The 25289-nt window shown below is 42.8% G+C and overlaps 1 protein-coding gene across 31 annotated transcripts in view; it reads right to left on the bottom strand.

Moving 5' to 3' along the window:
• Map2k5 (mitogen-activated protein kinase kinase 5) overlaps nucleotides 1-25289 on the bottom strand; it is a 222029-nt gene that overhangs the window by 115804 nt on the left and 80936 nt on the right. For all 31 annotated transcript variants that reach the window (XM_060384939.1, XM_060384937.1, XM_060384938.1 and 28 more), the window contains 4 exons: nucleotides 20016-20084; nucleotides 19843-19924; nucleotides 11957-12018; nucleotides 6186-6234 (listed from right to left, as the gene is read on the bottom strand). In XM_060384939.1, the coding sequence (XP_060240922.1) occupies nucleotides 6186-6234; nucleotides 11957-12018; nucleotides 19843-19924; nucleotides 20016-20084 (262 nt within the window). The remainder of the gene's footprint in view (nucleotides 1-6185; nucleotides 6235-11956; nucleotides 12019-19842; nucleotides 19925-20015; nucleotides 20085-25289) is intronic.

Genomic DNA, 25289 nt, shown 5'->3' with positions numbered 1-25289 from the left:
CCTGAACGAAGACCAGCTATCTAATCGCTATAAGGAGGCTATTACGGAAGCTTTGTGCAACCACACTTCATCAAAAATCACTTAAAATCAAGCAGGTTAATTTTCCATTGGTGGCAATGTCCTACCATTAAGGAATTGCTCTTGTGACTGTGGTTCAGTTTCCTATTTACTTTTACCACAAAGCCCAGCTTTACACACATTCCGACAGCTTTAACGCTCCAACTTTGCCATCAGATTTTCTTTTCAAGAAATTCAAAGATTTCACATGTCTTCTCCCTTCTCGTAGACACGGTAAGTTTGGAGAAGAATATATTTACAGTTTTTATCTCAGTCTGTGCTGATGTCATTTATAAAGAACTAGCAAGTCTATGACACAGGTCAGCACTTTCATGATGCGTTCTCCCAGATGACCAGCCTTTGGTCCTCTGCACATTCTTTTCTGGCAGTTTCCTGTGAATCTACAATTATTTCCACCCCCAACACAAGATGTTGTTACTTTTCATCCTAGTTATGACGTTCCTTACATGTCCTTCTTTATTAGGGCCAGCAAGATGGCTCAGGGAGCAAACGCACTTGCGGCCACCCCATGATCAGCGTTTGACCTTTGGGAACCGAATGGTGGAACTGTTACATGCTCAAACACACACACAATAAATGTACTCAATTATTTTAATTAAAAAAAAAAAAATCTCCTAGCGACACCACTTCATTTTCGGCGCAGCACCCAGCCGACTGCTGTGTGTATTGTGTGCTGTTATGTGGCACAGCTACGCGTGTACCTACGCCCACTGGCCATCTTCCTCAATAGCTCTCTCCCTTATTTTCTGAGGAACTTATTGGATCCTTGGGGATCCTCTTTTATCTACCTCCCCAACCGTGGGATTACAGCCGTGGCCCATGGTCTATCTTTTTTTTTTTTTTTTTTTTTACAGGGGTACTGGGCATCCAAACTCAGGCCCCCTTTTTTTGTTTTCCTTGAAAAACAAAAACCCCAACTTCTTGTCTGGTTTCCTGAAGCATAGCTCCTCCACGTCCCTCTCATGCTCTAAGGCTTTCCACCCTTAGTTTCACCTTTTCCAGAATGCTGCTTAAGTGGCGTATGTCTCGCTTCCTGTGACATTCTGAACTGCGCCCATGTTGCTGCGATCATTTTACTGCTGAGTCACACCCCACTGTATGGATGCTCACAGTGTGCTTACCCATTTACCTGTTAAAAGACTGGGGGCTCATTTCCAATTTGCATCTTTTATGAAGAAAGCCACTACAGAAAGCTACTTACTAGTTTTGTGGGCACCTCCTTCTGGGCCACGCTGTCAGAAAATGTGCATGTGTTAGTGTGACCAACTCTACTCTTCCATAAGCCTTCGATCCAAAGCCACCTTCTCTGTGAGCTCCACACGAGCAAGCTCCCTGGGGCCTCTGTCGTGCTGAATCTACTGAACTGTTCTTTCGTCCTTTAGCTAACCACTTTCTAGTGCATTCTGTATTTACTGTAGTACCTGCTAATGAGTGTGTGTGTGTGTGTGTGTGTGTGTGTGTGTGTGTGTGCGTGTGTGCACGCTCGCAAAGGCATTTCACCCACTCCTGCTAAAAATACGTTTCATGAGTGTAGAAATCCTGTGTTTCCCAAGTACCCACAATGACATCTGGAACACAGTTAAGAAATAAAGAGACTAACATTAGCTTAGACACCTAAGGCAGCTCCCTGGAGAAGTCTAGGTGTGGTCAGTTTTAGGAAAGTGACATCAGGGGAAATAAGATTTCTAGCATGTTTGCTAAAACAAAGAGTTAGTTTGAAAAAATCAGGTCTATTCAGGGTGGTTTGGCCACAGACAAAGTTTCTTTCTTTACACAGAGACCTATCTGGGTAAAAACTGTTCTGCAAAGCTGCATTTTTTAGACAGTGTTTCACCTTTTATAGCCCAGGCTAGCCTGAAACTCAGAATCTTCCTTCCCCAGCCTCGGAAGGCCTGGAGCTATAGGTCTGCAACCATGCCCAGCTTTCCTAGTGAGGAAGGCAAGAGACAGCACTTAGGTCTATACACAGAAAGTGTCCCGCGTACAGGGGTCCAGCTTTATCTTCCCGTAAATTTCCACATCTCTGTATGATGGCCCTGACTGGCAGCCTGCTTTCTTTTCTTACTCTGAGTTCTATTCTCATTATCCTTCCACTTCTTTTTATCCTCAGGGAAAGCGAGAGCAGTCACTGCCAGGGCACTCTCACGTTTCCCACAGCAATGGCATAGGTGTTAATCTTGTATTTATGTTTGATGTGGGTAATGATGGCTGTGACTGCAGCCTGGTTTATTAATATGCAGGGCTCTCACCTCATTAGTGGTGATGCATGTTTTGAAGTTAAGCTGCACTGTTTGCTGGAATGTCGGGTCTGGCCCAACACACATTCTCACTGTTCACTTTCTCTGTTTTGACTCCCGGTCAGTGCTCACATGCGCTCACTTATATCTGACAATGAAGACAGCTTGTCCACAGTAGTTAATCTTGGTAAGTGTTGCAAACACTTTAAATAAGTACATCTTTGTGTGATGACGCCACATTTGCTTTAGCTTAGAAAAATGACTTAAGGGATGTTTTGACCCTGTAACACAAAGCACAATAAACTGTCCCCTTGGCTGAATTTGGATATGGAGTATTTTATTGATAGGATGGAGTGATTAATTCATGGTTATAACAAAAGTCTACCTTTAGGACTAACATTTGATCATTCATAAAGTCCTCTCATGTCTATCTTCTCAAATGCTGAAATGCTAAACAAGAGACAGCCGACTGGCCAGAGCCCGCGACAGTCCAGCCTAGTAGCTGCAAGCATTTCCAGATGACATATGTGCTGTGGAGTTACCTAACAAGGACCAGACTAACAAGCACGGAGGGATAAATGCTCTGCTGTTGCTTCATCTTTAGACTCCTCTGCTCTTTCGTCCCCACTTAAAACTGTGTTAAAGACTCTGGATTTTACCTATGCATTTTCTGTAGTAAAAGCCAGGACACCAAACCAAGCCGTTTACATGGGAGAAAAAGTCTGTCCTTTTGTATCAGATAACCAAACGTGTCTCCAGTTCTTCATTTTAAAAAATGTGTGCTCCTGAGTATAAAGTAATGTCATTTTAATGATTTCCTGATCTGTTTGGAGGGAGCAGCCTTAGAAAACGATGATCAGAGGAGAACACAGGTTCTTAGTACTTAGACCAACACAAAGAAGCAAAGCGTGGATCACTCATTAGTGTTTTTCCTCTTCTTTTCCTGGCTGTCTTTTCACACAGCCTCGACCATCCTCCCCCAGCCCCCATAAAAGGACCCAGCTTTGATTTGACAATGTGACACATATTCAGATGTATTCCCATCATCAGCCAGAGGAAGCAAAATGAGTCTGTGTGCATGTAAGAGGGGACTGCAGCGAGCGAGCACACAGTGCGAGCACATAAACAACCACATTACCTACTTAATTGCCTTAGCTGAACTTAAAAGCTCTGATCTTTAATTGCTTGATTGAACTCATCTAAAAAGCTACAATTTTTTAATCAAGGAGAAAATTAAATAGCTTTTTGGTAAATAAAAAGGCATCTTTAATCTTATTTTTATGAAATCCAAGTTATTAAATACGGACAAAACCTACTCAATTTAGTCTAAGTTTCTCATTACAAAAGTCTTGAGGGACCCAGCTTCTTTCACTCTGAATTCAGGAGGTAAAAGCCTCTGTGAGTAGCTATGAACTCTAAGGCCAAACATGTAAATCTATTAAGTGAGGTGTATTCCCACAGCACACTTCTTCTGAGAACTGAGTACCAGAAATACACACTCACTCACACTATAATCCAGTCACTTTCCAACCCAGGCGAATGCGATGCACAGTCCTTCCTGATTCGTACTTAAAGGTAAAGTCCCTGGAGAGGCTTATGGCAAGCCCTCTGCACTGTTCTCACAGACACCTCCCACAGCAAGATTTTAGAGCAGGCTTACTCCCGGTGGTGAGTGGACCAGAAAGACTGAAGAAAGACTCAGGATTCTCTTTGGAAACCTCTGGATGGTTCAGCCAAGTCACCACAACCCTCCCCTACCACAAACCAAAAGTACTTTCTGAGCCTAAGCTGTAAACAGCAAGGGAAGAAGGTCCACTGGTCCCCAGAGGCTCTGGTCATCTGTGCCCACCTACATGACCACAGAACTGTCCTGGCAAATGGATCCTAGGCTTTATCTTCAGATGCCAAAAAATCTGTCTGTGAAACATATCTAATGACATATCATTTCAACAAACAAACAAACAAACAAAAATCTGGTTATTTCTCACAGAGTGAGACTAACCCCAAATAATTTAGAAACAGGAGTTCTGGAGGTACAGCACCTTGTCACTTTTTAGAGAAGAAAAAAGAATGTTTTGGAATAACTCAGGCACACTTCCCTGCCCACCAGAGTTCTAAGAAGAGCAGCCACATTTTCCATAGAGAGTTATGGCCGAGACAATTCGACGGTCCAGAATTATCAGAACAGTCCTAAGTTTCCACTGATAACAACACTCCCATCTACAGAGCACGGTGCTTTAATGAGGGCTCTGCTCCTGAGCACTCATTCCCTCAGAGCCCATGCCAAACATACAGCACATGTGCCAGCTACCTGCACTGGCTTCCTGGGTGGTGCACAGAGGCGGAAGTGCATGGAAGACAGAGCAGCTCTGCCGACCACATTAAAATGTCCCCTTTCTTTCACTCACCAGATGTTCACATATTGATACACATGGAAGTAATACTAACCCGGCCGGGGTCACTCTCCCTGCCACCACTCTGGTACCATTTACTCAATGGCTTTAAGGGGGGGAGGGATAAAGTTAGGGGTGAGGCTCATGATTACATTTAGTCTGTAAGTGTGCCTTAAAAAAACTGAATATTCTGCTTTTCCAAATGCAGAGTTTCTCCTTCAAAAGGATGAAGGATGTTTGGGACTATTGAGAATGCCTATGAAGACCACAGGCCATGGTGCTGGGTAGGGACAAGGTGAGTCTTAAGAAAAAAATTCCAAAAATTGGAAACCAAAATGAAATTTAAAAAACGCTTTAGTCACATCTCCTTGTCCACTGCTCCAACCCCCAAATGCACACAAAGCAGGAGGAGCAGGAGCGCACTAGGCTGGATGTGCATCTGCCTTTGTTACCATCTCTTTCAGACATGTTGACAACATTAAACAAGCGAGAGCAGACTCCTCCTCTAACAGGCACGCCAGCAGAGCTTTCTCTTCCCTGTTAGCAGAACACGTGACCATTCTGAGTCTTTAATTAGTTCCTTGTTTAACAAGGGACAGGAAGCAGCCTCAGAAAGACACCTGAAGTACTGGAAGGGGAGAGTTACACCTACAGGAAAATAACACAGTACAAGATATGCCTTGCATGCTCTAAAAACGTGATTCACAAAAATATAGTTACCTACTTTGTACTGAAAAAAAGCAGAAGACATGGAAATAAGAGGGAGAAAATAAGAAAAGTAACGTTTACAATCACTTTTTGATGGTCGTTATCAGCTGGCTGAAACGAATGCCTTTTTTCCATACCATTTTTAAAGTTTATTTTCTTATTTATTTACTACATTCATAAATACTGATTAGAAATACTTGGCTCCCATTACCAAGAAATGTATTTTTTTCTATACAAATGAAAACAGGTTATTAAGGAATTACAATATAAAGACTGAAAATATGCAAATATGCTGGGCTCAGTGGTGCACACCTGTAATCCCAGCACTCAGGAGGCAGAGGCAAGCACAATTTTGTGAGTTGTTATTTTTTTTCTTTTCCTTTCTTTCCTTTGTTTAAAAACAATTTATTCACTTTGCATCACAGTTGTAGACCCCTCCCTCGTCTCCTCCCGGTCCCACCCTCCTTCCCTCTTCCTCTACCATCCCCTTCCCCTGTCCATGATAGGGGAGGTCCTCCTCTCCTACTGTCGGACCCTAGCCTATCAGGTCTCATCAGGACTGGCTGGACCCTCTTCCTCTGTGGGCTGGCTAGGTCCCCCACCAGGGAGAAGTGATTGAGGAGCAGGCAACTGAGTTCATGTCTGAGACTGCCTCTTCCCCCCTTACTAGAGAACCCACATGAAGAAATGTCTTTTTTTTTTTTAAACCCAGGTTCAGTGCAGAGCCGCCCCCATCCCCCCACATTCATGTGTGTAACCCAGAACATACCTCTGTGTAAAATCTTTAAACTCCACAGATACGTAAGGCCTTTAACAACCTAGAATTGTGAAAGGTAAACAGTACAATTATGGACATTATAGAGGATGCTCCACAGTTAAACAAATCAACCACAATTTAAAAAAACAAAACAAAAAACATTGTCAAGCTGCAAGTGCCTCTTGAACACCTCCCCGTCTGTGCGGGCCCCCAGGCACTGCAGAGTTCCACATCCTGCACTCTGTCTCTGTGTATGTGTGAGTGAGTGTGTGTGTGTTTGGGTGTTTGTTTGATAAGAAACACAGCAGTGATCTGTTTCTTTGACAGGAAAACAACACACCCAGAAGACTGGGTGTGTGCCACAGAACAACCTGGAAGGCCCCACACTAAACCTCCAACGCTATCACGGGCAGGTTAAGAGAGAGACAGAAGGGAGGGACAAAGACTTTTAAAACAATTTTTCAATATTTCTGAATAGTTTTTTAACAAATGATTTTATTTGTTTTTATTTTATGTGTGTGTTTGTATGCATAGATGTATGTGCACCATGTGTGTGCTTAATGGTCATGGAAGCCAGAAGAGACGGTCAGATCTCTAGAACTGAAGTTCCAGACAGTTGAGAGCTTCCCTGTGGAAATTTTAAATTAAACCTGGGTTCTCTGCAAGAGCAACAAGTGCTTTTAACTGCTGAGCCATCTGAAGACAGCCCCTGGGTGTCATGCTATTTATGATGAAGGAAAAAATAATGACTTTTATTTTTGGGTACTGATGGAGAATAAGCCCAGGGCCTTGGTGCGTGCTCAATAGGTGCTGTTCTAATGAACTACATCTCTAGAACAAGAATACTCAAAGAAATTGACTCAGAAAAGGAGTTGGGTAAAACAGAAATTGTCTTTCCAGCAGCAGCAGCTGGGAGAGCCTGACCAAGATGCCTGAATGGTGAGTTTAACAGATGTGAAGAAGAGAAGCAAGCAGGACCCAGTTAAAGACACATTTCACCAGATGTGTCAAATTGTTCCCGAGAGGACTCCAGTCTAGAAAATCCTCATATGGCTTTCAAAACTTTTCTGTTATGTTTAAAATCAGTTTTAAAAGGTTTGTAATCACTGTAGCAGGTTTTCCTGTTTGTTCTTTAATAAAATGGACCGAGATAACTGTAGAAAGCATGCTTGCTGTACAGAGCAAGCAAGTGGAGGAAGTGGGGAAAATGGAGAAGTAGCACTGCAAGAATTCCACCTGGATTTTCCTCTTTAACTACCAGAGTTAAGGAAAAGTGTTGAAATGAAAAGACCCTAACTATCCAGGCTACAACTACTACCTTCTATATAAAAGTTTTCATCTGGAATTGCCATTAAGACCTTTCTGTCTTGAGCTGGGCATGTGGCTCACTGGTAAAGGGTTTGGCTAGCATGAAGGAGGCCCTAAGTTCAACCCTACTGAACAAACAATAAGCAAGTCTTCAAAATTTATACAAAAATGGTTGTTATATGAAATCTGTTATTCACAGCACATGAATAGAAACTTAACATTTCAAGGTTGACTATTCATAATCAGATTTTAAAAAACAGTGAACAAAGTGCTGTTACTCAAAAAATGTACTTAGAAGTATTTAAACGCACTTATTATGACAGAAAATTTGGATACATCAAGGCTATATAATAAGAAAATCTACTTTGACGAGGCAGTTTTTGTACCTTAAACATGATTTTTAAAAAGGAGGGTTGGGGACTCTGTATGCAAAGATTTTGGTTGACTAATAGCAACTAAACACCAGAAATACAAAGTACAAACAGTAATTTCCAAATACAAGATCTAGAAAGCCCAATTCTGTCTATTATGCTGAAAGAGGCCAGCCCATCTAACTGCTCTCAGAAAGCAGAAGGTACTCTGAGGATCAGCTGATACAATGAGCAATTCCATTCATTCCACGCTTATCCGTTGTTTGTTTGTTTCTCTGTGTAGCCTTGCCTATCCTGGAACTCACTGTGTAAACCAAGCTGGCCCTGAACTTATAGAGATCTGCCTGCCTCCCTCCCAAATGCTGGGATCAAAGGACATGCTGTCACCCCTGCCCAGGGAGAACAGATAACATTTTTATAGCAAGCAAATTCTTCTAGGTTTTGCAAATAATAAAACATAAGAAAAAAGAATATCAAAACATGAACAGTATGAACATGTTCAAACGCTACACCATACCCATAAATACATATGTTATGATAATAAAATTAAAGTATGTATGTAAAATAAAAGTATAAATTATAATGATCATTTTATTAATGGAAATAAGACAAAGTATTTAAGTGTTAATACAGACATGAGCAATGAAAACTTTGAGTGCCTAACCCCACCCCTCACCCCCAGGGGCAGCGTTGCTACTTGCTCGGCCACAGAGGAGGACTTTGTAGCCAGTCCTGAAGATACCTGATAAACCAGTATCAGATGTAAGGGGAGGAGGTTCTCCCTTATCAGTGGACTTGGAAAGGGGCAGGGAGGAAGATGAGGGTGGGAGGGTGGGATTGGGAGGGAAAGAGGGAGTGGGATACAGCAGGGATACAAAGTTAACAAACTGTAACTAATATTAAAAACATTTTTTAAAAAACCTGGCAAAAAACCACAAAAAAACAAAAAACAAAAAACAAAACAAAACAAAAAAAAAAACTTTGAATGTGGGGGAAGGCCACAATAGTTAGCAGAGAAGCAGTAAGCTCTTCAGTTCTGAGAAGCAGGGTTCAGCTTCCTGACTCCGACACTCGACACTCAGCTGTGGATCAGAAGACTCGTCTATCACTAACATTAGCACTAACATTAGCTCAACTCACAAGCAAAGAAATGATCAGAAAACACACAAACAAGATGTAAGCCAATGTACACAGCCTGCAAGGCAGTAAAAGAAATACAAAACCGATTTAATATTTGATGAAATCATAAATTTGTTAGAGATTCATTCCCCCAACAGAGGACCTTTCCCTTGAATTCGTGTAAGCATCCACGTATAAAGGAGCAGGGCTCTGTCCTCTAGTGGAGCCGGCTGGGCTGCACACGACCACACAACAAAGCCTTGACACTAACAGTACTTACACCTGCTGTCGATCATTCACTCCTTGACAAGTCAAGTGCACATCTTTTCAGGGACGACGCCAATCAACGTTAGCATTAGCACTCAAATACAGCACAGCATGCCGCACCGCTGCTCCAGAAGTGAGGAGAAGAAAAGTGTTGGGCCGCGGGGAAGGCACTCTTTGTAAGAGACTAGATGCAGTGAACAGCAGGGTAGAAAAATGCAGAGCTGGGAGGCTAACATCAGGTAGTTTATATGGATTTCTTCAAGGGAACAAGATTCTCTCTCCATCTATCCTACATGAGAAAATTTGAGCCACATTTCACAGACGCTGACAGGGCTCATCCTCTGATGACCTTCACATCTGTGGAACTGCCCTGCATGCCAGATGACTAGAACCAGGAAAATTAGGTTCATCTTGGGCAAGAGATCCTTAAGAGACATAAGAAGATCTTCAGGGAGTACGGTGGCACATCCTAGAGTCCTGGGGGATGGAGGCTTTCAGAGCAGCTGGACCCAGGGGTTCAAGACCACCATGGGGAACAGCAAGCTACTGCTGGAGAAAAAGACCCTGAAGCAAATGTATGTTTGCCTATGCTTCTCCACTATTCATTCTCCTGCACTGCTCTCCCCCACCCCCAACTCGTGTGTTTGTACGTGGTTTAATTAATTCCTTCTTCTTTTTTTAAAACAGAAAAAGCAGTGGGTCTGGAAAGAGACCAGCCTGCACCTAGTACAGCACTGACTAGTTGGACAGTAACTAGTAATTGGACTGTTCTAACCCATTTTGCTTGGTAGTGGCATGCTCAATCCCCTCCTCTCACAGATGCTGGAAGCTCAAACAGTGTTCTCATACATGAGTAGACCAGAGAGACTGGTACACACAGACCCATCTGATCCTGGTGCCAGACTGGACAGAGCCAAGGCTATTTGCATGTGCCTTCTTGGCCTGGCTGAGAGAGGAAAGACACTGATGTCATCCTTGGAATGGCTCAGGAGAAGTAACCACGGAAACTGGGAACAGAACAGGCTGTGTGCATGGGCACTTCATATGGCCGAGGGACCACCCAGCAGGTGATAGCTACATTTGGACTGATAGGATCCTCTTGATGGGAGATGCCATCCCTGTGCCAGGGTGGTTTTTATTAGCTACAGAAAAGGATCATCTATGTTTGGACCCTATTCAGACCACACACATACACACCTCACTTTAGAGGTGCTACACAAGTGTAGAACACCAACAGAGTTTATGAAAACTGTCAGAAGAGCAAAGTTGTCAAAAGCATTTCTTCTACTCCAGCCATCAAAGCTTTCATCACCAGGGCCTTAAAATGAGTGAGGAATGGGCCTTGTTTTATAAGAGACTGCTCCTGACCAAAAACTACATATGGGGTACATCAACCCAACTTGGACTAGCACTCATTTTAATGCTTCTCCCAAATACAACATTTTGCAAAATTTTCAAACACCCAAACAGCAATCCCTGTATTCAAAGCTGGATGTTTTCCTGCTGACTGTTCATGGTACAACGTTCCCATCCTGGTTAAATCAGAAAGCCCAGTGGCCTTGTTTGTGTTCTACAAGGGAGGGAAGCAAGATTGATGAGGCCTAAGAAGAACACGCTTCTTCACTGAACAAGGCAGGTTTCTATTTTCAGGAGCTCAATAGAAGACAGAACACAGGACTTGTAGACTACCCTGCTTTCCAGCTGCTTTCCTTGCCTCTTCTTGCCCTTTATTATACGTGTTATTAAACTCCAGGGCCAAGAACTGCCAAAAGCCACAAAGCAAGCATTCCCCTCTGAGATTAGAAGAGGAAAGGAAACATTTTTATTTTCATCTCCAACACTGATTTTGGTACTCAAATTTCATTCTGAATAATCTGCCTCCACGGGTAGATTAGAAGCTGCTTGCAGAGGCAGCATCACAAGGGAGAGTGCTCATCACCCTGGGCAGCTCACACTCATAATTAGAAAGAAAAAAGGAAAGCTGTGAATTACAATGAACCAAGCCTGAGTAAGTGTCCATGTTGGATTAAAGAATTTGAGTTGTCAGTTTGATGTATAATGAATGTGAAAATAAGCCATTTAATTAAATGGTACATGATATAATCACTTTGTTCTGCATTAAAGCACTTAATTTAGCAGAGTGCCTTTACTTTAGCAACTGTTCACGATTATAGTACCCAGCGACTCTTCTTAGACATGGTCAGCTTACATTATTCCAAATATCAAATCTGGGACTTACAAAATAATGCCAGTTTAGGTGAAATAATTTGTCTATTTATTACTGAGTACAGAAGATAGGAAAACTTTTTCATTGCAAACAGCACAGGATCCTAGAAATAGTCTCCAAAAGATAAAATGAAAACCAAGAGCAGAAGACTGCAAAACCATAAGCAGTATTTTGTACAGAGACTGTTTCTCAAATTCAAATTTTTAAACTATTTTAAAACTTTATGTCTATAACTATAAGTGTTCCCTATAACAGTTTTCTCTTTGATGAAATTAGGAACCCAGGTGCCACGGTCCCTGCGATTACAGAGGATTGACAAGCCAGATGGGCTCTGCTGGGGGCTAGCCCACAAAAAGAGGAAATGATGGGCAGTGAGAAGAACCTGACGGCCGGCTGAGACCAGAAGAAGACATATTTGAAGACACAGGAATAGGCGTGATGGAAAGGGTTAAATAATCAGAATTCTCTAACGCCAAAGCCTATATACTTACTGCTACTGCAATTCTTCCAAGGACGTGCTCTGGAATTTTCCTATATACATCCAAAGACCCCCCTGCAGAGACAAAGATAGTCTGTTACCACAAACAAAGCCACCAAGTCAGCACACCTGAGTCTGCTTTGTGTATGCCTTGTGAGAATATGGTTTCCATTTTCTTAGGTCATACTGGATATGTAGAGCAAAGTAGGTTTTTAGTTCTATCTTTGTGAATGACATAATTGTACTTCCAGAAGAGCACGGCCAGCTGCTTCTGTTCTGAAATCCACAGTCATTAAAAGCTAAGGAAAGTAGGCGGGGAGGCTAAGCACCTCCAGTCAGTGAGATGGATGCAGACAAAACCGGGAAAATGAAGCCGATGGCCGCACCTGCAAGGCCTGCGTGCCACTGTTCCATGTGGAAACCTGGGCCCTGTCTTAGAATTTTCATACTTAGCAAACAAATGTGGGTAGGTATGAATTTCAAAATACACGCAAAGACTAATAAAGCAGACACAGCAATGCCACATTTTCTGCATGAAGTTACTTTTGACGTGAGGTAGCATGAGAAACAACTCATCAACTCGTGGCTCCTGATAACTGAGAAAACCAGTGAAGTAAAAACAAGACAACAAAACATAATCTCTTCAAGTTCTAACTGGTTTATTTTAATTACATTTTACTTAGTTGTTGTGTGTATGCATGGGAGGTTTACCCACCTGTGGAGGTCAGAGGTCAGCTTTGAGAGCTTGTTTTTCCCTCGCACTGGGTGTCCCCAGGGACTGAACTAAGGTTGCTGGGCTTGGTTTGAAGGTGCCTTGGCTTGCAGAGCCATCTCACTGGTTCTCTAACTTATTTTTACTAAACTGTGACTCACTACTATACTGCTTACTTGTCAGCTTTAACTTTTGTTAAATCACCTTTGACATTTTCCAAAACTGAAAAACCGCTACATGTATTTGTTCTGTCCTCCTGTCCATGCTCATCTGAGGTAAATGTTGGCAGGGAAAAAGGCCGGCCCAGCGGAGGCCCTCAGAATCAGGACACCCGCCAAGTGGATGTGCTACTATGTGCCGTCCAGTCATTCCGGGTTTTCTGTTTGCAGGCTTTCTGTTTTGAGATAGGTTCTCACCATGTAGCTCAGGCTGGTCTGGAACTCACTCTACCGATCAGGCTGGCCTCACAACTCAGAGATAGATCTAGCTGCTTCTGCCTTCTGGTACTGGGATAAAAAGTAAGCCACTGTGCCTGGATAGTCATTCTTAGTTAAGCTAAAATTGGCAGAGGATTTGGGTTTAATTCTTACCCACTTTCACTAGCATTTCTATCCTATAGATCTAGCAAACAAAACAAAACAAAACAAAACAAAACAAAACAGTAACTCTCGGACTTCTCAAACCAAAGGAAACGTAATCTGGCTGACTATGATGCTCTCAAGCAGCATCCAGGAAAGGACTGCAAATCAGCTGCAGCAACAGCCTCGCTGCAGTTACTGCGTTCACTGCGCATTCCCAAGGCAGCTGGCTTGAAAGCCCAGCCCACTGGGGACTATAAACCTAGGACCGCGGGTTCATGGTTGGCATTTATAAGTGCTCTAAGAATCTAAAAAACTTACGTACCCTTCAGGGAACAAACATTTCACTCACTAACAGTATGAGAACTAGGTTAATGCATATACCCCCTTAAGAGTTAAACTGGGGTTTAGTCTTTCACTGATTTGAAGAGGGCACCCCGGATATTTGGGAAGAAACTTCCATTTTTCCTATCAAGGCTAAAATTTCGTATTTATGTGACTACTGACGACTTTAAGCATGCCTAATGAGGTCTGAAGATGAAGCATGCCGCTCTTCTGAAATGCAGTTGAGGGTGTGCCCTGTGCAAATATATTCCTATGGTATGCTATGCTCCTTAAAGCTACTGCTCTGTTAAAGTGACACGCGCGTCACAGAGCTATGGCTTCTCACGTGCCCTGATGACAGCAGGTGTAGGGAAATGACCATTCCTTTAGGTCATTTCTGCTCTCAGCTCCCAGACTCTGAGCACAAGGCTGAGAATAGACAGAGAATAACTAACTTTGTGCTGTGGCTCTCAATCATACTGGGAAGATTGTGGGGAGAAAAACATTTCTGCAATGAGCAGAAACATCCTTATTTACTAAAATATTTTTATTACAATTACAGAGGCAATAAAAGTGAAAACGTGGCAGAAAAATAGTTGTGGTCCCATTGATTTTTCAGGTGAATTGGCAGCTGCACGGATGAGCAAGCTCAAGATGAAAAAGCTTGCCTGTGGTATCCGGAAAACTGACAATAACAGCTTACTAGCCCAAGTCCTTAGAAAGCCAATGACCTCAACACTTGGAGGAACAAGCCCACCCACAGGAACCAGCAAGAAGTTTAAGGAGGGGATTTCCTTCTTTCTTCCTTTAAATTTATTTATTATGTATACAGTGTTCTGTCTGCATGTACACCTGTAAGCAGAAGAGGGCACCAGGTCTCATTACAGATGGTTGGGAGCCACCATGTGGTTGCTGGGAACTGAACTCTGGACCTCTGGAAGAGCGGCCAGTGCTCTTAACCTCTGAGCCACCTCTCCAGCCCAAGGGGATTTATTTCTAGGTAGGCTACCGGAGTGGCTGTAAGTACCTACATGGACAGTGGTTTTACCAAGCTAAACTGAAAACCAAAGGTGGCCTGACAATATTATTAATAAAATAAGCAAAAAGGAAACGTATCTAGAGGTAGTTCACTGGAGCTTGTATCCCAGTTCCCAGCTGCCAACATGGACAGGTCCTCACATAGCTGGCTCTGTGCCCTCAGAGGCACCCCAACCTTCCCATGCTCACAGAGATGAATTCAGAGGTGAAAAAAATGATACTGCAGATCTACTAAGTCAAGAGAGCCTGGCAATTCCAACGAGAACTCCCTCTCAGCAGGCTAAATGGAAGCAGGTTTGGGTTAGTTCTCATTTGGTTTTGGTGCCACTTCTGTTTCATATACCTCTCCAAAGGCAACTCTTTGGCTTAGCACACCATAAACATTAGTGCTAGAGGGACCATTAATGATGACTCCACCAACCTTATTTGACCTTATTTGAAACATAAACATAAATGTGTCCCATAAACATAAATGGGCCCACCATACTCAAATGAGTCCCATAAACATAAATGGGCCCACCATACTCAAAAGTCAGCTGAGAGCAGAGTCCAGAGGAGCAGAGCCTCCGAACATCCCCACACAGAATTCCCTCTCCCGCATCATCACACGACAGTGAAATTCACATGTGAACTTTAGGTCGGTCTTCCCTCTCTGCAACGTGATGGCACACACTGACAGTTAAATGTTTCCTGAGGCTGGAGAGATGGCTCAGAGGTTAAGAGCACTGGCTGTTCTACCAAAGGTCCTGAGTTCAATTCCCAGCAACCACATGGTGGCTCACAGCCATCTATGATGAGATCCTGTGCCCTCTCCTGGCATGTACATGCGGCAGAATAATGTATAAATAATAAATAAATCTTTAAAAAAAATGTTGCCTGAGATTTGCTATTCACGACTGCTTTTTGACTGGCCTGGGAATGGAACCTGGGATCTCAGACTCATGAGGCAAAGGCCCTTTCACTAAGCTCCAGCTCCTGGCCTTACGTTAGACTGGACATTTGGAAATTCATGTTATCTGTGGCTCCAGTGTTTGAACTTTTAGCTCCTTATTCAAGCTCACAGCCTTGCTCTGTGAGTGTTACTCTTTTGTCTTCCCTGGCCACATTCCCTCTGCCCCCACGGGCAATTATTGCACTGCCTGCCACCATGCACACAGTAAGCCAGGGGATGGCTGCTGTAGATCAGCAGAAACTGATGCACAGCACTGGAGAGTTGCAGGTTCCTGCTGGTAGATTAGGCCCGCCATCTTCACCTAAGCAGATCCAAAGGTCTCTGTTGCCATATTTCAAGATCTTAACTGTGAGTAGTCTCTGCACATAGGATAACTGTAAATATGAAGTGAGGAGTGAGAAGCAGCAACACCATCGTGATAATCTTCACATTTGCCTTAAGTGACCACAGTCATCATTAATGTTAACAACATGGGCAAAAAACTTTAATGCAAGGTCCATTTAAGTTTCTGCTAGTTGAAACTTTATAAAAGTCCTTTCCTTTTCTGCAATGTAGGCCTTTTTGGGGGAAACAATTTATTCCCGTGGTGATAACTGAAACATGTCTGTACTCTGAGATCTTCCATCTGGATGTTTCTATATAGATTTTGTTTTGACTGAATATGAGAGTTGACCACAGTCTTTCCCTAAAACACTTTCCAATGCCTTCCTAAGAAATTCAGTCTCAGGCTTAAACTCCTTGCTAGAGGTTCCGAGGTGCACATCTCTTGCTTGGTCTATGCCCTGATCACACATGCCTCCGGGGCAGACTCTGGTCCTTTCAACATCATTCTCCAGTCACCATAGTGGTCTTGGGTCCAACTGGGAGCACGAACACCTGCTCTTCTCTCTGCCTCTAAGATCATCCCAGTGGTCCCAAGTCTCTGCTCACTGCCACTCTGTCTCCGGTGCCCTGCACCTGCTTTATTAGCCCACCTATCCTGCTCAGTGCTCTCACTGATGTATCCCTCCCTGAGAATGTACCATATGTCTGTAGAACATACCCCACGAGGACAAGAGTACTCTATAACATCTGCCCTATGAGGACAAGGGTTCCTCCAGAACACATGCCATTGAAGGAGAAAGGTTACTCTAGAACACGTGCTTTGTGAGAACACGGATCATTCTAGAACATTACCCTGTAAGCGAAGGGTTACTCTAGAACATGTATCCTGCTAGGACAAGGGTACTCTACAACATTTACCCCTGGAGGAGATGGGTTACTCTAGAATACATATTCCTTGAGGAAAAGGGCTAAGTGTTGGCCACTGTGGTGTCCTCAGCTTTAAAGCGTATCTGAAAAAAAAAAGTGTTCAGTAAATACTGACAATTGATCACAGTGTGAGTTAAAAATAAACCAATTAGAGAGGAATTGTGAAGAAACTGGACTGCACAGGAGGGAGGAGACGGAAGCTGGAGGGCAATACAGAGAACCTGTATGCGTTTTGATTTTGTGTGCTTTGTTGTGTATGAACAGAGACTGTGCACTAAGCTCCAAATCACCATGTCTATGTGACTAAGATAAACCACGTTTAAAGACCTAAAGATCACTCCCCTAAAACATAGGCTATTAATACAGTTAGAAATTACATGGAAAAATACAGGAACTTCTGAGGTTAAATGTACAGTAGCTGAAAGACACAGGACCAATAGCAGCAGAAGGCAGAAGAAAGACGCAATCAAGGGCAAGTGCCTCTCTTTGCTGAGCCATGTTGGTCACTTGTGAGTCATGCTGTACTGTGGACGTGTGCTAGTCAGTTGTCTTGGGCTTCTGTAGTAGTAGAAGACTCGCTAGGCCCTGTGGTAACTGTTTAATTCGTGAAGAAGTGTCAAGCTGTTCTAGTCTAATTACACCACTTCAGATTCACACCAACATTGTCTGAGGATTCCAACTTCTCCGTGCCTTTGCCGACACTTACCATTATATGGTTGATTTGTGTGTGTGTCTGTGTGTGTACTTGGTTCTGATTTAGGTTTTCCTAACAATCACTGTTGATGAATGTCTTTTCATGTACAATGGCTGTTGACCATTGTACATCTTCCTTTGAGAAATACATACCCAAATCTATTATTTGTTTCTAAAATGAGTGACTTGTTTTTATTGTTGAGTTGTAATATTTCTTTAGTAATTACAGAAACTGCAAATGACTTGCAATTACTGACAGAGTAGACAGGCTAGAACAGCTTGACAATTCCTCAAAAATTAAGAGCTGCCACAGGATATGGCAACTTCATTGCCATCAAGCCTATGAGCTGAATTTGACCCCTGGAACCCACAAGGTGGGAGAAGAGGGTGAGCTCCCGTAAGCTGTCCTTTGACCTCCACAGGCAGTAGCACAGATGCACACCTGCGTGGGCTTGCACTCACACACACAGACACACAATAAAAATAAATATATTTTTAGATGTAAAACCAAGAAATGGAAATATCCCAAGTGACCATCAACTAAAACAAAACAAGCAAATGCTATATAACACTATCCCGTGATGAAAGGGGATGACAGCCTACTACTGCTGCAGTCATGGATGAACTTGGACATAGTATACTAAGCAAGAGACACCAGGCACGAAGTCTGTAGACCATAGGACTCCACTGACATGCAGTGTGCAATATCCAAAATGGGCACATCCACGGGGCCAGGAGGAGACCCGTGACTGCTGGGGATAGAGGGAGGGGAAGGAGATAAGTAGCTTAAGTTAGCTGGGAATTTCTCTTTAGATGGTATTGAAATTAGATGGCAACTGTGTTTCAAAAAGGTGAATTACAGTCTCTGAGTTCTACCTTAATAAAAAGTATCTGAATGTAACTGAAAAACTATGCAGATCTCAAATAATTAAAGTTCAAGAATGACCTGTATTTGGATTTCAAATCCATGCTTTCTAATTGGTATCCTGCACCACCTGTGTGGTTATATAATTCGGCATCATCCCAAGGGTACTCACAAAGGTATGTGGTGTGTTTGTGAATACACCTGTGTGTGTTTGTGGTGTGTGTGTGTATGTGAGTGTACTTGTGTGTATTTGTGGTATGCATGTATGTGTGGGGCATGTGTGCTTGTGTGAGTGTGTACGTGTATGATATACATGGTGTGTGTGTGGGGTGTATGTATGTGGTATGTATGTTTATGTATGCACAGTGTGTATATCTGTGCATGTGTGATGTATGTGCATGCATGTGTATGTATGGTACATATACCTAAAAAAGTGAAAAGGTGCATGCATTTATGTGTGTGTAGTAGATATATGGTGTGTGTATGTATGTGCAGTGTTTGTATGTACAGTGTGTGTATGTGTGGTAAGTGTGGTGTGTATATGTGGTATGTATGTATGTATGTATGTATGTAGTGTGTATATGTGTGATATGTGGGATAATTGTGGTCTGAATGGTATATGTGTAATTTGTGTATTTAAGTGTAGTATGTGTATGTGTGGTGTGTGTGTATGAATACATGTAGTGTGTGTATGTGTTATACTTGTGGTGTGTGTGTATATATGTATGGCGGTATATTTGTGGTATGTGTGTGGTATGTATGTGTGTGTGTTTATGTATGGTATGTTTGCATGTACTTAAAAATGCAGAAAGGCACATATGCTGCATTTTAATGGAGGCTAGATACTGAAAACTGACCTTGTAAAAGGTGAAAATTTGTCCAGAGTTAAAAGGAATAGCCAAGAGTAATGGCAACATTCCAGTGATAGGATTCTAGAAGTTTGTGTCCTGTCACAGTATTCAGATCAAGGAAGAGCGACTGACAGCGATGACTGGAAAGCAGGGGAGGAGAGGACTCAACTCCAAAGACAGCCAAACTCATCTCGGCTAAACAGCTGTGTTGAAAACAATTTCTTGTCTAGCAATTAAGAACCTATTTCTTTCTGAAAGACACAGGACATTGGGTTAATAGATTTCCTTAGAAGAAAATCTGTCTTGGCGACTGAAACATTAAAAGAACAGAACATCTGTCTCCAGCAAAGGCAGACTTCACAGAGGCAGCAGGCACCGTGCGCCGAGTGGACCCGCGGGCCATTGTCCTGTTTAATTTTTAGCAAAAGGAAATCAACTAGCATTCTTGAAATTACAGCCCAGCTACAAATATTTAATACCAGGAGCCTTAATGGCAAGAGAATTGCTAGGGTAAAAAAGGCAATAACTGACACATGTCAATCATCCTAAGTTCTACCTGAATCTATATCAAAACTAAGTTTAAGGCAAGTGATTTCAAGAATCATTTTTACTGTAGTTTAAAGGAAAAAACTCACCGTCCATGAATTCTGTACAAATTGAAATCCTGTTTTCTACAAAAAATGCCCCGTAAAATCCTATTATATATGATGAGTCACACTGTAACAAAAATGAGACAAAAGTAGTTTAACATCTGGAAGCTAATACCACATGCATGTTTATATATTAAAGTGACCAGGAAAAGCATTACCTTATAAAGAATCTCCAGCTCAGACATGATCTGCTTCTGAAGCTCCAGCGTAATGTCTAACAGAATAACCTGAAGTCAAACACACAGCAGGGTAAACACATTTGCCTACCTTCAAGTTTCATAGCATGTGAAACACAAGAGCTAGAGAAATATTCAGTGCCCCACAGACCCCTGCACCAAAAAAACTGTCTCAGGACCTAAGCCTTTGCACTGGAGGAGGCGGTACAGAAGTGATTGATGGGATCCTGGAAGAAGCCAGGTCTCAGAGGTCAGCATTAATGGCTTTAAAAGTCAGTTAAGTTATAACACTCAATTTATGTACCCTATTTTAGCCACACTGGCTATTTTCAGAAGATCATTAAAAGCAAAGAGCCCTGTGAGCCAGACACTCTGAGATAAGCAGAGGGGATGGTAAATAAAATAACATTTTTAAATGGGATTTTTAGAAATAAAAGAAACAGGGGTTTAAAAACCCTGTCACCCTACTTCCTCCCATGTGGGTAATGTTTCTTTACAAATGCTGACAGACTTGAGGCCGAGAAGGTGCTAAAGCCACCTGACTCTCCAGGCTTGCCAGGACCTCTTGGTGTGCTGTGTGGTTTTTTTTTTCCTTAAGTATCTGCTACTGAGGTGGATTTTATAACACAGAAATGTCCAAGTGTATGTACATAATGTCCCTGCCTAGGACATGCTCTAGTTTAACTCAAAGACTTTTCTCTTTCCTTAGGCAGGTGTGTGCTCTGGGGATGGAACATAAGCCTTCTCACAGTTGCTGGTCAAGTAGGCTACTGAAGAGTCACAACCCCAGCTCAACCACCAAGCACTTTAGTGAAAACATTTTAAAAATGCTGCTTTGTAAAAAATTATTCTTAAAGGCAGAATTTTTAAGAATTGTGGCAGAATTTGATTCAAAACATTTCTATGTAAAAACTTTTAACCTTCACGATTTCTGTAATAGTGCCATTTTACATCTAACAGCACTGAAATACACTTTGAATCACAAATGAAGAATACACTAAATAAAGCAAAAGTTAGGAATTATGTAAGCAGCAAGGAAAGAAAATGACTATTCTAATATGTATGTTCTTGAAGCTGGTACCCATTTAAGTAGAAAGAAAGGATGGTGGGAGGCACTGCATTCAGCTAGCCAACACTTGGGAATTAACTCCAGTCTACTGAGACCTTACCTTTCCCTTGATCAAGAGCCTCGCCTGAGTTCCATCACCCGAGGACGCTGCAGCTCCAAGTCACCAGCTGACCCCTCTGCTCACTCCTCCTACACAGCCCCTCCTGCCCCAACCATGACACCTTAAGAGTGTTTCCTCTCTCCACTCCACAGTCACTGATTACAAAAGCTGGTTTGACCTTTCAGACCCAGCTTGAACGCCTCGCCACCTCCAGACACCCACCTCAAAACCCTTCATGAGAATTCATGTCTGGCCTGACCCTTATTCATCTTTACCACAACTGGCTTTAATGCCCCAGGAGACTCCTAAAACCTATGGGAGAGCAGAGTGTTCCAAGCTTCCAGGGCAAGGCGGGCTCCACATGGACGTTATCCCTTGGCACCCAGCACAAGGCCGCACTACAGCACCCAGTCACTGGGGTGGACCTTAATTAAAGGGCTCCTGACAGACAGACCTCCAGATGTGCTGTTATTAGACACAGGGGAAATGGATCGTGTGATGTCTGCCACTAAACCAAAACCACAAACACCAAAACAAACTGAAGTGCCACTCTGACCAAAACTGGATTGTGACTGCTGAATTTGTGAAGCTAATCCACTTGTCTCTAATGGGTTGGATCTCTCTTGAGATGTGCTACAATCCAGAGAATGGAGAATCCATAACCCCAGAAGAGCAAATCAGGTCATTTCTGCTAATCTAAGAGGGGAAGGCCAAGCCATGGCACCATAGCATGCGCATGCGCTGTTTTTCGGTTGGTGAATGGTTAACTCCCTTCCCCTGGGCATTATTGCCAGTGAGCTTCAAAACTGCTAAAAATAAACCAGACCAATCCTTCCTCTGAAGGCAAGAGAGAAAATCACAGTGAATATGGATTTTTCCCTTTGAAGTCTGAGGACAGTGCGGACTGCCTAAGTCCTCGATGCTCAGGCTGAGGCAGTGCTTCTGACTAAAGCGGAAGAGCTGGAAGCGGCTCCCGGAGGAAGGGTTTAGGTGGCAATGGAGTGCCTGCCTGCCTTTCTGCCTTCCTGCCTGCCTGCCTGCCTTCCCACTGCTCTCCTCCACCTCCAGGACACACAGGATGCGCTGTCAAGTTAAATACAAGCAGTCAAGTGACTGAATTATAATTTACTCTGTGCTCAATTTAAATTAGTGTGAGACTATTAAAATATACAGTATAAATACGGTAATTCATCACGAGCTGTCATGGATGACTTCATTTATTTGCTGGAGTGGCATGCGCTCCACTAAAGGCAAGGAGAACAAAATCACAGGTCAAATTAAGCCGCTATTCTGTTTTAATTCACTTATTTAATCTGTGGCAACATAATTGTCTTTTACAGTATGTACAACTCAGAAAGGAAATTTGGGAGGATTACAGCCAGGGTACAAATGATTAATCAAATGGTCCATTTAAATGCTGCTTTAAAAACTGAAGAAATCCAAAGCACTCCGGAATGATAATCAACGCATGCTACACACAGAGCTAAGAAATCCTGTTAGATGGATTCTTTTCCCAATCAGAAAACAAACAATCCTGGGAATCTGGTTAATTCCCCAAGGGTTCCTACTGTTAAGATTTCACAGGCGGCATTAATGGTAGAGAAAGGTTCTGTTTGCTAGATGGCTAACAGTATCTGTGCTTGTTCTCTGCTCTACTTATCTGCAATGGTCTTGCAACACCAAACAAATGCAAGCTGGTTGGATGCATTTCAGCAAGTATGCCAGTGATCATCAGACAGATATTTCTAATGCATGCTCAGCATAATTTTCTAAATGGGCTCTGTGAAGCAGAAAAATTTCTAAATTGCATGGAATAGAGAATTTTTATTTTTCCTAAAATTTATCTTCCTTTTACAAATACCTGCAAAATTCTCTTGTCACATTTCAAGTCTGAGGAAGGAAATCCTGCAATGTGCTGACTATCTTTAAAAAGTAGGACTCAGTTAGGAATGCATAGAAATTGGAAATGCTATGAGGGGCTCTCATCTACCTGGTCACACAGACATTCAAAGTGTGGTCCAACTGACCACTAACGGGAAATGAAATCCCCCACAGTTCTGTGCAGGCAGCAGAACCCTGCAGGTGAATCTATTCAGACAGGGCTGTGATTTGCTGCTCTGCATAGTCTCTCTGTGACACCAGGAAACTGGGGTCATTGAGAGGTTCGAGTGACATGGTTCAAGTCACACAAAAGTCAGGAGAGGGTCAGAAAAAGATCAAATGCGCCTCTAACTCTTAACCTTCCATTTCACCCTTTAGTATAATAAAGGAAGCTAAGAAATATTCTAGGGGCAAGTAAGGGTCCATACAAAGAGCACTGAGGGAGATTTTGTATGTTGTAAACCTGTTTTCAGAATGTTACTTCAAAAGATCAGTGAATGAATTAAACAACAAAACTGTATTCAGTCAGTAAATGATGTGTTAAGACACTCACTGTGTGTGCTAGGCCCCTTAGGTAAGGCAAGAAAATGGTCAGTTCCACTTTCAAAGAGATTTTAATACGTCAGAGAAAATGGACATGATACTGACGGCCATGTGTAAGATGGCATCTGCTCACCTTTAGGAGATCCTAATATTGTTGAAGGCATGCTTGAAGGCATTCTAATTAGAGAGGCACACATGAATTAACTTGTTGAAATGAGAAAAAAAAAAAAAAAAACCAACCCAGGTTCAGATGAGGTGACAAACTCAAATAAAACAGAACAAAACGCACAGAGACTAGGAAATGTAAGATCACGCTAGAAAAGCAGCAGTAGACTGCTGGAGCACTGTGGGTCCCAACTTCCTGAGAGTGTTCAGTTTGTCGGGGCTACGTTATGGTCGGTAGTGATTGCTAATCTAATGGGTCCAGAATCACTTAGGAGACAAACTTTTGTATGTGTCTGGGAGGGGTAGACTTGGTTGCCTGAGATGGGAAGACTCACCCTAAATGAGGGCACTACTGCTCCACAGGCTGGGGTCCTGGACCAAGCAAAAGTAACAAAAGAAGTAGAGTCCCAGTTTTCATCTCTCTCCTCCCCCCAGATGCAGAGTGGTCCACTGCCTCACTCCTGCTGCCACGATGGCTATCCCCTCCAAACTGTGGAGCAAAATAAGTTCTCCCCACTTTTAATTGTTTTGTCAGGTGTTTTGGCTCAGCGATGAGAAAGGTAACCAGTATAGAAGGAAAAATGAGTCTTTTGAGAAGGGAACTATATTTTGGGGAACTGAATCTAGGGGGGGAGATCAGCAAAAGCAGGGGGTTACATCCTGGCCTCTGGGCTTTCTAGGTGTAGGACCATGGGCAAGCTGTTGAGCTGCATTGTTTCAGGTTCTGCACCTGCTGGATGAGAAGCAGGAATGGTGGCAAAAGTCTAAATTGAAGATAATATATGCAAAATATTTAGCAGCATAAATCACCAATAAGTTGCAACTTCTATTTACTGAGAGAACTATTCAGAAGCTGGCCAACAGTCTCACAATAAGCAAAAGCAGGCATTTGGATTACACTGGTGACAAGAAAGGAAAGGAAACAAAGCCTGGCAAACAAAATAAGCCAGTTTGCTAAGCATCATGGTGCATGCCTTTAATGCCAGCACTAGTGAGGCAGAGACAGGCAGATCCCTGTGAATCTGAAGCCAGTCTACATAGGAAGTTACAGACTAGCCAGCGATACATGATGACACCCTGTCTTAAAAAACAACAACAATCAAAACCCACAAGATACATACACACACAGCAGTAGCCTAACAGCTTAAGTTGGTAATAAAAAGCATGCATATTTCACTGACTAAAGAAAGTCTTCCGGTCCCTGGACAGGAAAGGAAAGCAGGTGGAACTTATAGTCCCCTTAAGCTGAGAAGACAGAGCCTGGGGCAGAAGAGGCCAAGACTGCCAGGGTCGGCTGGCAGAGCACCAAGCAGACATCAGAGTCGACAGTAGAGTGATGAGTGTGACCTGGAAGCAGGAAGTGACCCAGGCCAGAAGGAACCCTCACTCTGTGGCCTGTGCTTCCTCCACCAGGGCAGAATCAGGAGTCCTGCTTCAGCAGAATGGGGAAATTTGGGCTGATGGTTTGATTGGCCCTTTCTTTAAGCAAAGTTCAAAA

The sequence above is a fragment of the Meriones unguiculatus genome, chromosome 6, assembly GCF_030254825.1.
Source record: "Meriones unguiculatus strain TT.TT164.6M chromosome 6, Bangor_MerUng_6.1, whole genome shotgun sequence".
NCBI classification, from domain to species: Eukaryota; Metazoa; Chordata; class Mammalia; order Rodentia; family Muridae; genus Meriones; species Meriones unguiculatus.
This window is presented reverse-complemented; position numbering and strand designations above follow the sequence as displayed.